Source organism: Oncorhynchus masou, chromosome 31 (genome assembly GCF_036934945.1).
Source record: "Oncorhynchus masou masou isolate Uvic2021 chromosome 31, UVic_Omas_1.1, whole genome shotgun sequence".
In the NCBI taxonomy this organism is placed as follows: Eukaryota; Metazoa; Chordata; class Actinopteri; order Salmoniformes; family Salmonidae; genus Oncorhynchus; species Oncorhynchus masou.
Genome location: NC_088242.1, coordinates 47789223 through 47804017, shown reverse-complemented (window position 1 = coordinate 47804017; position 14795 = coordinate 47789223). Strand labels below are relative to the sequence as shown.

The 14795-nt window shown below is 47.8% G+C and overlaps 1 protein-coding gene across 4 annotated transcripts in view; it reads left to right on the top strand.

The window, feature by feature from the left end:
- Positions 1-469: 469 nt before the first annotated feature.
- LOC135524034 (reelin-like) overlaps positions 470-14795 on the top strand; it is a 298396-nt gene continuing 284070 nt past the window's right edge. For all 4 annotated transcript variants that reach the window (XM_064951167.1, XM_064951168.1, XM_064951166.1 and 1 more), the window contains exon 1: positions 470-1035. In XM_064951167.1, coding sequence (XP_064807239.1) covers positions 789-1035 — 247 coding nt within the window. In that variant the 5' untranslated portion in view covers positions 470-788. The remainder of the gene's footprint in view (positions 1036-14795) is intronic.

Below are 14795 nucleotides of genomic sequence, written 5' to 3'. Positions count from 1 at the left end.
AGGGGGACTAAGTGAGATGGAGAGCTGAGAGAGAGAGGGAAGAGAAAAAGGAGGGGAGGGAGGTGTGATACTAGGTGGTAGAGGAGAAGAGGAGGAGACAGGCTGGGTGGTGGATGGGGAAAAAGACAAAGGAAAGTGTGAATAAGCTAGGATCTCTCTCTCTCTATGCTCATGGTGGGGATAAAGACACCAACAGATGAAGAGAGATAAGACAGCTAAGGTCTCTGGAGAGAGAGAGGGGTGGAAGGGTCCTGGGTGGAGTGATACAGTGGGCTAGAGGGAGCTGGGGATAGAGAGACAGAGAGCTGGAGAGAGAGAAACAGAGTGATAGAATGACTGACAGAAAAAGAGGGAGGAGAGAGCTGGATGAGAGAGGAATAGGGAGGGAGGCCGGCTCACAGAGAGCGTACAGCACGCCTGGGTCTGAAAGAGAGAGGGAGGGAGGGGTGGGTGAAGGGGAGGTATTTAAACCACGGAACAGGACAGCAAAGACTAGCTCTGAACTCCCACAGAGTGGAAGGAAGAGAGAAGAGAGAAAAGGCGGAACAGAGGAGAGAAACGGAGTGCTACAGTACAGTCTGCTTATAACCAACCACACACACACATATTTACACACACTGTTTTCAGAACCCAGAACCAGACTTTCTCTATCCAAGTCGACCAAGTGTGGACTCCAGCCCTCAAGCCATCTTACTGGAACTCTACCTGTGACTACCTTTCTCCACACACCACCACTCTCCCTCCTCTTCTTCATCCCTCTCTCCCTCATTCCGTCGTTTTTCAGGGTGATGGCATGGGCCTCTGTCTGGGGTGCCCTCGGCTGTGCCCTGCTGGCCCTGGTGTTGGGGACCGGTGTGGATTTGGGGAGCCCCCCAGCAGCAGGCTTCTACCCCCGCTTCAACCCCTTCTTCTTCCTGTGTACCCACCATGGGGAGCTGGAGGGGTCCAGGGTAACCGAGGGAGGGGGAGAGGTGCTCCTCAGCCTACAGATCGCTGGGAACCCCACTGCCTACACCCCCGGACAGGAGTACCAAGGTGAGTGCACTGACTATTCCACATACACCCAGCTGTGTGTGTGTGTGTGTGTGTGTGTGTGTGTGTGTGTGTGTGTGTGTGTGTGTGTGTGTGTGTGTGTGTGTGTGTGTGTGTGTGTGTGTGTGTGTGTGTGTGTGTGCATTCTGAGGAGTCTGCTTGTGTTGTGTTTGATTGTGTTTGATACATATTTTGCATCACTGATATCAACCATTGTCTTTATTAAGGTAAGAGATAAACAACTATTTCCTATCTATGGTATATAATTAGAGTTGTTTTTAAGCAGATCTTTTTGTTCCCATCACACAGATGGACTGAGAGGGATCTCTTGATGGTTGGCTGTATTTAGGTGGTAGTTGCCACAAGCTCTGTTATAGATACAGTGCCTTCAGAAAGTATTTACACCCCTTTACTTTTCCCACATTTTGCTGTGTCACAGCTTGAATATAACCTTTAATACAATTATATTTTGTGTCACTGATCTTCACAAAATGCCCCATAATGTCAAAGTGGAATTGTGTTTTAAGATTTTTGTTCACAAATTAATAAAAAATGTAAAGCTGAAATGTCATGCGTAAATAAGTATTCAATTCCTTTATGGCAAGCCTAAATAGCTTCAGGAGTAAAAATGTGCCTAACTATTCAGATAATAAGTGTCATGGACTAACTCTGTGTGCAACAATGGTGTTTAACATGATTTTTGAATGACTATTCATCTCTGTAACCCAAACATACAATTATCTGTAAGGTCTCTCAGTCAAGCAGTGAATTGCCAACACAGATTCAACGACAAAGACCATGGAGTTTTTCTAGTATCTTGAAAAGAAGGGTAAAAAACAGACTTTGAATATATATATCCCTTTGAGCATGGTGAAATTGTTAGTTACACTTTGGATGGTGTATCAATACACCTAGTCTCTACAAAGATGCAGGTGTCCTTCTTAATTCAGTTGGCGGCAAGGAAGGAAACTGGTAAGGGATTTCACCATGAGGCCAATGGTAATTTTAAATCAGTTATATGTTAAATGGAAGTGATAGGAGAAAACTGAGGATGGATCAACAACATTGTTGTTACTCCACAATACTAACCTAAAATAGTTAAAAGAAGGAAGCCTGTACAGAGTAAAAATATTCCAATACATGCGTCCTGTTTGCAATAACGCACTAAAGTAATACTGCAAAAATGTGGCAAAGAATATGTATATATATTTTTTTATGCAAAGCATTACTTGCATGGTGGTGGCTGCATCATGTATGGGTATGATTGTCATCGGCAAGGACTAGGGAGTTTTCTTAGGATTAAAAGAAAAGGAATAGAGTTCAGCAAAGTCCTAGAGGAAAACTTGGTTCAGTCTGCTTTCCAAAACAAACTGGGAGAAAAATACACCTTTCGGGAGGACAATAACCTAAAACGCAAGGCCAATTATATACTGGACTTACTTACAAAGATGACATTGAATGTTCCTGAGTGGCCTAGTTACAGTTCTGGCATAAATCGGCTTGGAAATCTATGGCAACGCTTGACAATGGCTGTCTGGCAATGATCAACAATCAACTTGACAGAGCTTGAAGAATTTTTTTAAAGAATAATGGGCAAATATTGTACAATCCAGGTGTGCAAAGCTCTTAGAGAATTACCCAGAAAGACACACCTGTAATCACTGCCAAAGGTGATTCTAATATGCATTGACTCAAAATGTTTCCCATTAATAGAATTCTTATTTGTTCACTTTGTGTAGATCGTTGACAAAAGATGACAATTATATCCATTTGAATCCCACTTTTTAACACAACAAAATGGTAAAAAAGTCAAGGGGTGTGAATACTTTCTGAAGGAACTGTATGTGTTGACTGAACATTTATTCTGAATCCTTATGGTTTTGTTATATTGTTTTTGGTCTTTATTTGTCCCCTTTGGTTGAATTGTATCTGCTGTTTTATTCATGCAAATCGAACAAAATATTGTTGAGGAAAATGTTTTATTAAATCCTTAAACATTATATACTAAATAGACTCTTTCAGGTTGTTGTACAGTATGTACATCATGCTGTGTGTTTCTCAGTACCTGTTTAACAAGGTTTGCTTCCACATTGTGGAGCTGTTGTGACGTGTGTTTGTGTGGTGGAGGGATATAAACTGCCATTTATGTAACTGCAACAAGTATTGATGCTGAGTGAAGTAGTTTCTCTGTTCTGAGCTAGCTGCAACTCTGCTGGTATTTCTGTTCTGTGTTGTGTGATCCGGCTGCCCCATGCTCAATGTGTGTAGGTGGCGTTATATCCTCAGGATAAACTAACTAATGGAAAAAGAGATCACACACGCTGAATGAGAGAGACCGAGAAGCGAGGGAGGGAAAGAAAGAAAGAGGGAAAGAGATGGAGCAAGAGAATAGAGCAGCTAGATCCACACTGACAGAAATAAGATGAAATAAGAGAAGAGAGAAAATGCGAGAAAATGTTTATAATGATTTCACCTTTCCCACACCTGCACTCCGGTACACTGTCTGCATGACACCTGTTCCGGCCAGGAAAACACGTAGTGACCTTAGAACTGTGTGTATGTGTGTCTCTGTGTGTGTCACAGGAAGCTGGTGAGGGGAGTATGGTTCATAATAATGTCTGGATTGGAGTGAATGATGTGTTTGAAACTATTCCATTTATTCTGTTAGAGCCATTACTACTCCTGTCTTCCCCAATTAAGGTGCCACCAGTGTGTGTGTTTCGGCATCACCCAGTCACTCACACTGGCCAGAGTCCACTTAACCGGGAGGATGATGACCCAGAGAGAGAGTGAGAGAGAGATAAAAAGAGGGATGGAGGGGGAGCGAGAGAGAGAGAAAAACGAGAGAGAAAGACGAAGAGACATTCCTATACAGTACATGTTAGCTAGTCCATTCGTCCCAGACACTTAAATCTCTATCTCTGGATGTGTTAACATTTTGTATACTGTTATCTCTCTTAGTTCTTCAACATACCAATGATAGAATACATATTTCGTAAGCGTAGAATGTTTTGTTCGTAAGACCAATGTTCTCAATTAGTTAGCTGTAAAAAAACAACAACCAGGAATTTCATATGGGTTAATATGCAGAAGTAGAAGAGAGCAATAGATACAGAGAAGGAGAAAAGAAGAGCAGAAAAAGAACAATAGTGAGTAGTGAATATAAAGAGAGACGTTTATCCTGGGCGTGAAAATAACAGCGTAGCTAAGGCTGAGCCCTTCAGGGAAGCACCTTTAATCCAATGCCTGGGTTGTGTGTGTGTGTGTGTGTGTGTGTGTGTGTGTGTGTGTGTGTGTGTGTGTGTGTGTGTGTGTGTGTGTGTGTGAGAGAGCATTAACATTAGAAATGTGCTATGGTTGGACACAGGGAGGAAGGGGGGGAAGGATGGAGGTTTAAATAAACTGAGGCTGTGGTAGGGGTAGTGGGAAGATTTGATGACAGTGATTTAATGACAGAGCTGGATTGAGCTGATCAGATATGGGGGTGTGAGGACGGGGGTTGGTATGGGAAATTACTGGGTTTTAGTGCTGCTCTCACTTTTTTAAATTTCTATCCCATGTTTAGGCATATTATGACAGCTCATTGGGGGTAGAACCTGGATTTGGAGAGAGATGGTAAGCCACGGCGATGGGAGGATAATGGGGAGTGAAATAGTGACAGGCTGGATAGCCCTTGTGCAATTAGGATAATTTGCGCACACACAAACACGGTCCCCCCACCAGTCGCACACACCAGTCTTCTGGTTCCATATAAGGAGATATGGCACTCGAAGAGCAGAGGAGAGATACGTAGAAGATGAGGGAGATAAGGAAGGAGAGAGAGAGAGAGAGAGAAAGAGGGAGAGGGAGGGAAAGAGAAGGGGAATTAGAGAGAAAGTTAGAATGACGGAGAGAAACAGAAAGAGAGCGAGAGCAGGTGTATAGACAGCTGGCCGGGCAAGAGAGGGAGGGGGATGGGAGAGAAGTGGAAAGGAGGAAGAGGGGGGAAGTTTGTCTCAGTAAACAAGGACTTTTTTCTGCCTGTATCACGTTATTTTGTTAAATTTGCTCTCTTCACTTTTGCCTTTTTAATGCTGTCTCTTGATGCCAGTTTCTAAGCAAAATAGTTGCTGTTTGTTTTGTCTTCTAAAGCCGTGTGTGATCTAACCATTAAGGGGGCTGCTGCATGTGCTTTTGAGGAGAGGAAACATGAGCGATACTGGCCATGGTGAGAGAGGGAGAGACAAGCAGTCCCCCCACACATTCATTAATTACAGTAAATCCTTTAACCAGTCTAGAAGCACCATGTCCTATTGTAATGGCTGCTGTTAAGCTTTTGGTGTTCAGGTGCTCATTTAAGGAATATGCTGCATCTGTTAATGCTCCACAGTCACGGGGGAGGATCCTGCATGGCTGAAATTCAGAATAGCAGGCCCTAATTGTTTTTCTCACCTGAGCTCTCTATCTCTACTCTCACCTCATAAGATAAGGCCGTTTTTATAGACTAAGTGGTGTGATCGAGATACTGCTGAAGAAAAAGTGAAAAAAGAGAGAGTGAAAGAAACAGAGAGAGAGAAAGGCTCAGTGAGCACAGCCTTGCCATTGAGAGACATTGGGGCCTGACCCTCTTGGCCCACTCCATCCAGGAAACAGCTCTTTATTTAAGTCATCTTGAAAATACTTTTTTCTCTCTTTCTTTTCAAAGCCATTTTTCACTGTGCTGAGTATTGTGCCTGTTGCACAGCTCCAAGTCACATCCCCATCTAAGTCGTATTTTTCCACTGAAAGACAGCAGTGTCTTTGTGAGAGGGAGAGTGAGGATAAAGACTCCAGAGTTCTGTTTCTAAACATAGATAACAGAAAGCCAGGCAACGCTCAGATGGAGCAGAGTGCTGCTTCTCCTGCCTATATTGTACTGTTTTTAATCCTCTCTGACTCACACACACCAACCTGTTCATTCTCTCACAGAAGAACAACACCCACATTCAGGGAGGTAGAGGTAGAGTGATGGAGAGGGGGATATAGGGGGAGAAAGAAAGTGGGAGAGAGGGAGAAAGAGGAATTGTAAAGCATCCATTTGACACTAATTCCTTTTATATTTCGTAATTATTTTGTATTGCATTGCTTTGTCAACATTGATCCATCACTTTCAAGTTAATTTGGAATTTGAGAGATCGAGAGGGGCAAAGGGAGAGGGTCTATAGACAGTCTACTGATATTTCATGGTCATGCCAATACAGCATATTGAATTCCAATTCGCAGGGTGATGGGAGGGCATCTTACTTAAGGCTGAATATTGTGAAAGAACAATGGAAAGGGATGGAAAAGGCAGGATGGTGGAGGGAATGGAATGGCAGAGTGGTGTCCTTGGGAAGTGAATGGGGATTCACTAGAAGAAGTGAGCTAGAGGGAGAGAGAGAGAAATGGAGAGAGAGAACGGGAAAGGGAGAAAGAAGGGGAATGAGGGATTGACTGTGTGCCATTGTGTGCGTGGTGGTAATTTATGCATTTTCATTTGAATTTGTGAATCTTAGCTTTGTGATGTTTGTATTTCGGTGTCAAAGCTTGGGATCTATTTTATTGACTGCTTGAAGTGCTACTGTATTATTGCTTGGCTTTGCTTTGTGCCGTTCCATTTGTACTGTACTGTATGTGTAATACATGTGTATTTGAATCTAATCTCTGGGAGAGTGTGATTGTGGTGTTTGCATAGTTTAAGAGTGTGTGTATTATCATTTGCATACGTACAAATGTATTTGTGAGTTCATTTGTGTGTGCGGGTTTGGGGCTGGTTGGGTCAGATTGGAGCACGGTGTGAGAGCCACTCACACACACTCCCCTGTGGGGCAGTCATGCACAGGTACGCTGGCTCTCACAGACCATGCTCATAGTGTGTGTGCACTTGTGTGTGTGCAACAGACCAGACTTCATTGTTCTTCTCCACTATAGAAATCCAAACAACGCTCAGCCACTCAATGGGAAGCAGCAGTGCTAAATGACAGAACACTGTTTAGAGAGAGGGGGGAGAGGGGAGAGACAGACAGAGAGGAGGGGGAGAAAGCGAGAGAGAGAGGGAGAGATAGAAAGGGGAGAGGGGGAGAGAGGATGGGTGGAAAGTGAGAGGGAGAGAAAGAGAGAGACATAGAGAGTCAGTGGAGAATGAGGGTAGAAAGCTATAGAGGGAGAGAGAGAAAAGGGAAAGCTGTTTAGCAAACCAGTCAACAACATCACAGGCCAAAATGACCATTGCTAATCTGAAGATAGTAACATGCTGTCCCCTAATGGGCCCTTTCATATGTTAATAGTTGGAGAATCACAGAGAAACAATCGCCTAATGGTGACCTAGTGATAAATTCACCCTGCAAATAGCCTATACCGTCAACCTTCCACAGCGATAGCATATCTGATTTGGAAATACTGAATTACACTATTTGGAGTCTGCTATTTGCGCAGTAGTCCATTATTTTGCAGAGGTCCTATGTTGACTAATACCAGCCAGATACTACAACCTCAGATAGGATTGGGGGCAGTTTGGGGGCAGTTTCCTGAACAAATATTATGCCTAGTCCTGGATTAAGAAGCACTGTAAATGGAGATTCACTGACCCATGATCTCTTCATTCGAAGGCGACCACAACAACAACGTGTGAAACAGAGAGGGACATCTTTGAGACCGGAGGCAAGCAGCGTGCCGTGTCTATTGTCTGATTCCTACACGTCAATATCCAGCCTATTAACTGTCTTTCTACTGAATAAACAATGCTGTCAAACACACAGCAAGACACAGAGAGGTCAAAGGCGAGACACTTGACAGACCTCCGACACTCTGACAGGTCAAGTGTCGGAGGAGACGCTGATGATGTCACGAAACCGGACAAGACAGATGACATTTTAGGAACTCAGACTGAAATCTTTCTCAATTAGTCTTTCCCCAATTGTTTGCATGTTATTAGCTCTTTCTCAGCTGATTTTGAAGAGAAGTCCCTCACCTCGAACATTCCTCTCCAATGCTTTTGGAGATGTCTAATGTCCCGCAGTAAGACATGTCATTTTGGAAGTCCAGCATGACCGGTCAACGAGTGTGTGTGCTTTTAAAGAAGCAGTGAAAGAGAAAATGCTGCCTTTGTCTAAACAGGGCGCCAGGAAGTCAGTCAGTGAACCGATACACAAGGACAGGAGACTGGCCTAGTTGTCAGCCGCAGACGGCTCTGGCTAGTTTAGGGTGGGAGGAGGGAGAAGAAGGAAGGCGGCCTTAATGGTTTAATAGAACTCTCTCCTGTGACACATATTCTCAGTTTAATTCAATTCAAGGAGCTATATTGGCATGGGAAACATATGTTTACATTGCCAAAGCAAGTGAAATGGATAAACAAAAGTGAAATAAACAATAAAAAGTGAACAGTAAATACTACACTCACTGTAACGACGTTTTCCGTTTGTTGAATGAGAGTCGGACCGAAACGCAGCGTGTTGGTTACTCATGTTTTTTAATGAAACAAAATGAATCGCGGTACATGAAATAACTGCTATAAATAAATAACAACAAAACGGAACGTGAAACCTAATTACAGCCTATCTGGTGAAACTACACAGAGACAGGAACAATCACCCACAAAATACACAGGGAAACCCAGGCTACCTAAATATGGTTCCCAATCAGAGACAACGAGAATCACCTGACTCTGATTGAGAATCGCCTCAGGCAGCCAAGCCTAAACAACACCCCTACTCAGCCGTAATCCCAATAATACAAAAACCCCAATACGAAATACAACAACATAAACCCATGTCACACCCTGGCCTGACCAAAATTATAACGAAAACACAAAATACAATGACCAAGGCGTGACAGAACCCCCCCTAAGGTGCGGACTCCGGACGCACCTCAAAACCATAGGGAGGGTCAGGGTGGGCGTCTGTCCATGGTGGCGGTTCCGGCTCGGGACGTGGACACCACTCCATTAAGGTCATAGTTCCTCCCCTTCACGTCTTGGGATAATCCAACCTCGCCGCCGACCATGGCCTAATAGTCCTCACCCAGAACCCCACTGAACTGAGGAGCAGCTCGTGACTGAGGCAGCTCGGGACTGATGGGCAGCTCGGGACTGATGGGCAGCTCGGGACTGAGGGGCAGCTCGGGACTGAGGGGCAGCTCAGTACTGAGAGAAAGCCCAGTACTGAGAGGAAGCCCAGCCAGGCAGTTGAATCCGGCAGATCCTGGCTGACTGGCGGATCTGGAAGAGTCTGGTTGACAAGAGGATCTTGGACAGGTGGGGGATTGCACCAAACTATATCGGTACAAGATGGAACATACTGGCAAACACTTATGAAGGCTCAACCAATTCAGGTCCTTGAGCCTGTTGTCCAGACCCCGCGCCTGCACTCCCTCCCAGACCACTTCCGAGATGCCCACTACAGGCGCCGGACTCCCTGCCTTTCTGACCTCCTCGTACAGGTGCCTATGATCTAAACCTACTCGGGCAACTTCAACCTCAGGGTGCGCACGCAGCCACTTGGCCGCATGACCAAAGTGCCACGGCAGCTGTTCCGCCCGAGGACCCGTGTTAGTCCACACCATTATGCTTCTCGCCTGATACGAGAAAAACACCCGCAGGAGGTAACCGGACGGGTGTATCACTGGCTGAGCAAGCTCCGTTAACAAGAAAGAAACAAAAATTGTGTCCAGCTTGAGGGGGAAATGTGGTACCCCCCTACCTCCCTCCCCGATGGGACAGATAATGCGTGCCCTGGCGACCCACTCGCACCTGCCACTCCACATAAACTGAAACACAAGCCTCACTAGAGGCCTCCTCAGACAAGCCGGCAATGGGTAGATGTATGCCAAATACAAAAGAGACGGCAACACATCCACTTTTAGGACCAGGACTTTGCCCATAAAAGACAAATACCTAGCTTTCCACATTGCTAGCTTCCTCTGTACCACTGCGATACGCATGTTCCAGTTTAGTGTCGCTGAGCCGGAGGTCTCAAAATGGACCCCAAGAATCCTCAGGGCCCCCTCACAGGGAGATAACCCCCCAGGCACATCCGTTCTACCGCGCCATCTTCCGAAAAACTTGACAGAAGACTTTGCATGGTTCAGAACTGCTCCCGACGCTTGGGTGAAATCCCCAAAGATGGCAAGGGACCTTGCACAACAGCAAGGAAGTGTCGTCGGCATACTGCGTCATCTTAACACGCAGCCCACCACTTCCAGGGATCAGCAAACCTTCCACCCCTGTGTCTGCCCTAATGGCAGCCCCCAGAGGCTCCATGTACAGAACGAAGAGGAGAGCCGAGAGTGGGCACCCCTGCCTGACCCCAGACGAGAGGTCAAAAACGTCACCCAAGTGACTATTTACACTAACTCGGCACCCCGCTCCGACATATAATGTACGAATCCATGCTATAAACTTCTCCCCAAATCCTAATCGACCTAACACTCTGAATAAAAAGGATCTATTCACGCGATCGAAGGCTTTCGCCTGATCTAGCGCTGCTACCATAAAAGGCAGTCCTCTATCTTCAACCCAAGCGATGGAGTCCCTGATTAACTGTAGGTTCCATCTAATAGAGCGGCCCTCTACCCCGCACATCTGATCCTCATGAACGACTTAGGGAAGGGCTGTGCGCAACCGGTCTGCTAAAACCTTTGCAAGTAGCTTGTAATCTACACACAGCATGGTCAACGGCCGCCAGTTGCCAAGGTCTGTTACTTCCCCCTTCTTATATAAAAGTGACAGCACACCAACAGCCATTGATCCCCCCCGGGACCCCCGTCTCAAGGATGGCCTTCAAGACTTCGAGGACCACTGGTCCAAGTATACCCCAAAACTTGAGATAAAACTCAGCCGGCAGCCCATCCATTCCAGGCACCTTCCCTTTTCCCATCCTCCTAAGAGCGCTCTCAACCTCTTCTAGTTAGATCTGGGCCTCCATCACTTCTCTAATGTCCTCCGGCAACCGCCTGGACAAGTGTTCTAAAAACACATTTCCCTGCTCTACATCTATTTCCCTTTCCTTAAATAAACCTTGGAAATGATCAGTTGTCACCCTGACCATATCCTCTGGTTCTCTAACTATACTACCATTTTCTTCCCGAACACCATGCATTACCTTCCTACTCTGTCTTGCCCTAACCAACTTAAAGAACATAGCAGAACAAGTCTCATTATGTTCTAGAAAGCCACTATGCGCACGCTCCAGGAAAGCTCGAGCCTTCCGCTCCTGCAACTCCCTGAGCTGCGCCTTTAGGGTTGCGGATCTCTCCCAGTCAAACGACCCGCCGAGGTTGCCTGCCTCGTATTCGATTTCAATTAACCTTTGGATACGATCCACCTCCCTCCTCTCCTCCCTTTTTTTCCTCTTGCAATACCCTATTATAAAAGCCCTAATCCTCACCTTAACTAATTCCCACCACTCTAACACCCCATCGCACATGGACTGGAGTCCCTCAAGCCTCCAAAAGAAACCATAAAACCCGTCAACAAAAGCCTGCTCCTCCAGCACATCCCGATCTAGCTTCCAGTACCCCCTACCAAAGAGGCAGACTGGCGACCCCACCTGCAGGAGCACCCCGTCGTGATCCGAAAAGAAAACAGGCAACAGCCGCCCAGACAACTTACCCAAAGACCTGGGTACAAAAATATAGTCGAGCCTCCGCTCAACCCCCCTGGAGTTGCGCCATGTAGGACCGTCCATTTTCGGATTAGTGTGCAGACCACCATCTACCAGACCATGGCAAGCCATTAGCCTGGCAATGGCGCCTGCACTGCTATCCCCCCTCTTCCTAAATCTATATTAAAATCCCCCCCTATCACTAATTTCCTATTTGTGACACACAGGGGCGTCAGACAGTCCACCATCTCCCTCCTGTCTGCCACCACCTGTGGCCCATACACCACCACTAATCTAAATTTACAATCCCTTATCGTGACATCCACCCCTATAACCCTCCCCTGCATTACCACAAAAGAATCCTCCACTTTTACCTCCCTGTGCCCACACAAAATCCCTACCCCCGATGAGTGCACCCCCCAACACCCCAAACCGACTCCCCCTTGTCCCACTCCCTCTTAAACCTACAAACATCCCCTCCATCCCTCCGGTGAACCTCCTGTAAAAAACAAAAATCAAACCCCACTGTCACGCCTTGGTCTTAGTATTTTGTGTTTTAGTTTATTAGTTAGTCAGACCAGGGTGTGACATGGGTTTATTATGTATTGTAGTTTCGTATTGGGGTTTGTAGTATTTGGGATTGTAGCTGATTAGGGGTGTGTGTGTTTAATAGGTTTGGCTGCCTGAGGCGGTTCTCAATCAGAGTCAGGTGATTCTCGTTGTCTCTGATTGGGAACCGTATTTAGGTAGCCTGGGTTTCGCTTTACATTTCGTGGGTGATTGTTCCTGTCTCTGTGTTAGTTTCACCAGTCAGGCTGTAATAGGTTTCACGTTCCGTTTGTTGTTTTGTATTTATTTGTTATTCATGTATAGTTCGTTTTGTTTGTTTCACTAAATAAACATGAGTAACATACACGCTGCATTTCGGTCCGACTCTCCTTCGACAAAAGAAGAACTCCGTTACAGAATCACCCACCAAACACGGACCGAGCAGCGTGTCAACAGGCAGGTGCAGCTCAAAGAGGAGCCGCGTATTAAGGATTTCTGGACATGGGAGGAAATCCTTGACGGAAGAGGAACCTGGGCTAAACCAGAGGAGTGTAGCCGCCCAAAGGTGCAGCAGGCGAAGAGGAAACAGGAGCTACACGAGAGGCAACAGAAGCAGCTTCAGTGGGAGAGGCTACACCATTTGGAGAATTGGACATGGGAGGAGGAACTGGACGGAAAAGGACCCTGGGCTCAGCCTGGTGAATATCGCCGCCCCAAGGAGGAATTAGAAGCGGCTAAAGCGGAGAGGCGCAGGTATGAGGAGGCAGCACGGCGACGTGGATGGAAGCCCGAAAAGCAGCCCCAAAAATTTCTTGGGGGGTGGCTATCAGGGAGTATGGCTGCGTCAGGTAGGAGACCTGCGCAATCTCCCTGTGCTTACCGGGGGGCTAGAGAGACCGGGCAGGCACCGTGTTATGCAGTGGTGCGCACGGTGTCCCCAGTGCGGGTGCATAGCCCGGTGCGGTATATTTCAGCTCCGCGTATCGGCCGGGCTAGATTGAGCGTCGAGCCAAATGCTATGAAGCCGGCTCTACGCATCCGGTCTCCAGAGCGTCTCCTTGGGCCGGCTTACATGGCACCAGCCTTGTGCTCGGTGTCTCCGGTTCGCCTACATAGCCCAGTGCGGGCTATTTCTCCTCACAGCACTGGCAGGGCAACCGAGAGTATTCAACCAGGTAAGGTTGGGCAGGCTCGGTGCTCAAGAGCTCCAGTGCGCCTGCACGGTCCGGTTTATCCAGTACCACCTCCACACCCCAGCCCTCCAGTAGCAGCTCCTCGCACTAGGCTTCCTGTGTGTGTCCTCGGCCAAATACCACCAGTGCCAGCACCATGCCTCAGGCCTTCAGTGCGCCTCGCCTGTTCAGCGCAGCCAGCGCTTTCTCCCTCTCCTGCCCTGTCGGAGCCTTTCTCCTCTCCAGCGCTGCCGGAGCCTCCTGCCTGTTCGGAGCAGCCTGAGCTGCTAGTCTGCATGGAGCAGCCAGAGCTGCCAGTCTGCAAGGAGTTGCCAGTCTGCATGGAGTTGCCAGTCTGCATGGAGTTGCCAGTCTGCATGGAGTTGCCAGTCTGCATGGAGTTGCCAGTCTGCAAGGAGCTGCCAATCTGCAAGGAGCTGCCAGTCTGCATGAAGCAGCCAGAGCTGCCAGTCTACATGGAGCAGCCAGAGTTGCCAGTCTGCAAGGAGCTGCCAGTCCGCAAGGAGCTGCCAGTCTGCAAGGAGCCGCCAGAGCTGTCAATCTGCATGGAGCAGCCAGAGCCGCCAGTCAGCATGGAGCAGCCAGAGCCGCCAGTCAGTATGGAGCAGCCAGAGCTGTCAGTCAGCATGGAGCAGCCAGAGCCGTCAGTCAGCATGAAGCAGCCAGATCTGCCAGTCAGCCAGACTCTTCCAGATCTGCCAGTCAGCCAGACTCTTCCAGATCTGCCAGTCAGCCAGACTCTTCCAGATCTGCAAGTCAGCCAGACTCTTCCAGATCCTCCAGACAGCCAGACTCTTCCAGATCTGCCAGTCAGCCAGACTCTTCCAGATCTGCCAGTCAGCCAGACTCTTCCAGATCTGCTATTCAGCCAGACTCTTCCAGATCTGCCAGTCAACCAGACTCTTCCAGATCTGCCAGTCAACCAGACTCTTCCAGATCTGCCAGTCAACCAGACTCTTCCAGATCTGCCAGTCAACCAGACTCTTCCAGATCTGCCAGTCAACCAGACTCTTCCAGATCTGCTAGTCAGCCAGGATCCGCCAGTCGGCCAGGATCTGCCAGTCAGCCAGGATCCGCCAGTCAGCCAGGATCCGCCAGTCAGCCAGGATCCGCCAGTCAGCCAGGATCCGCCAGTCATCCAGGATCCGCCAGTCAGCCAGGATCTGCCGGATTCAACTGCCTGGCTGGGCTTCTTCTCAGTACCGGGCTTCTTCTCAGTGCTGGGCTTCTTCTCAGTACTGGGCTTCTTCTCAGTCCCGAGCTGCCCCTCAGTCCCGAGCTGCCCCTCAGTCCCGAGCGGCCCCTCAGTCCCGAGCTGCCCCTCAGTCCCGAGCTGCCCCTCAGTCCCGAGCTGCCCCTCAGTCACGAGCTGCTCCTCTGTTATGTAGGGTTCTGGGTGAGGACTATTCGGTCATGGTCGGCAGTG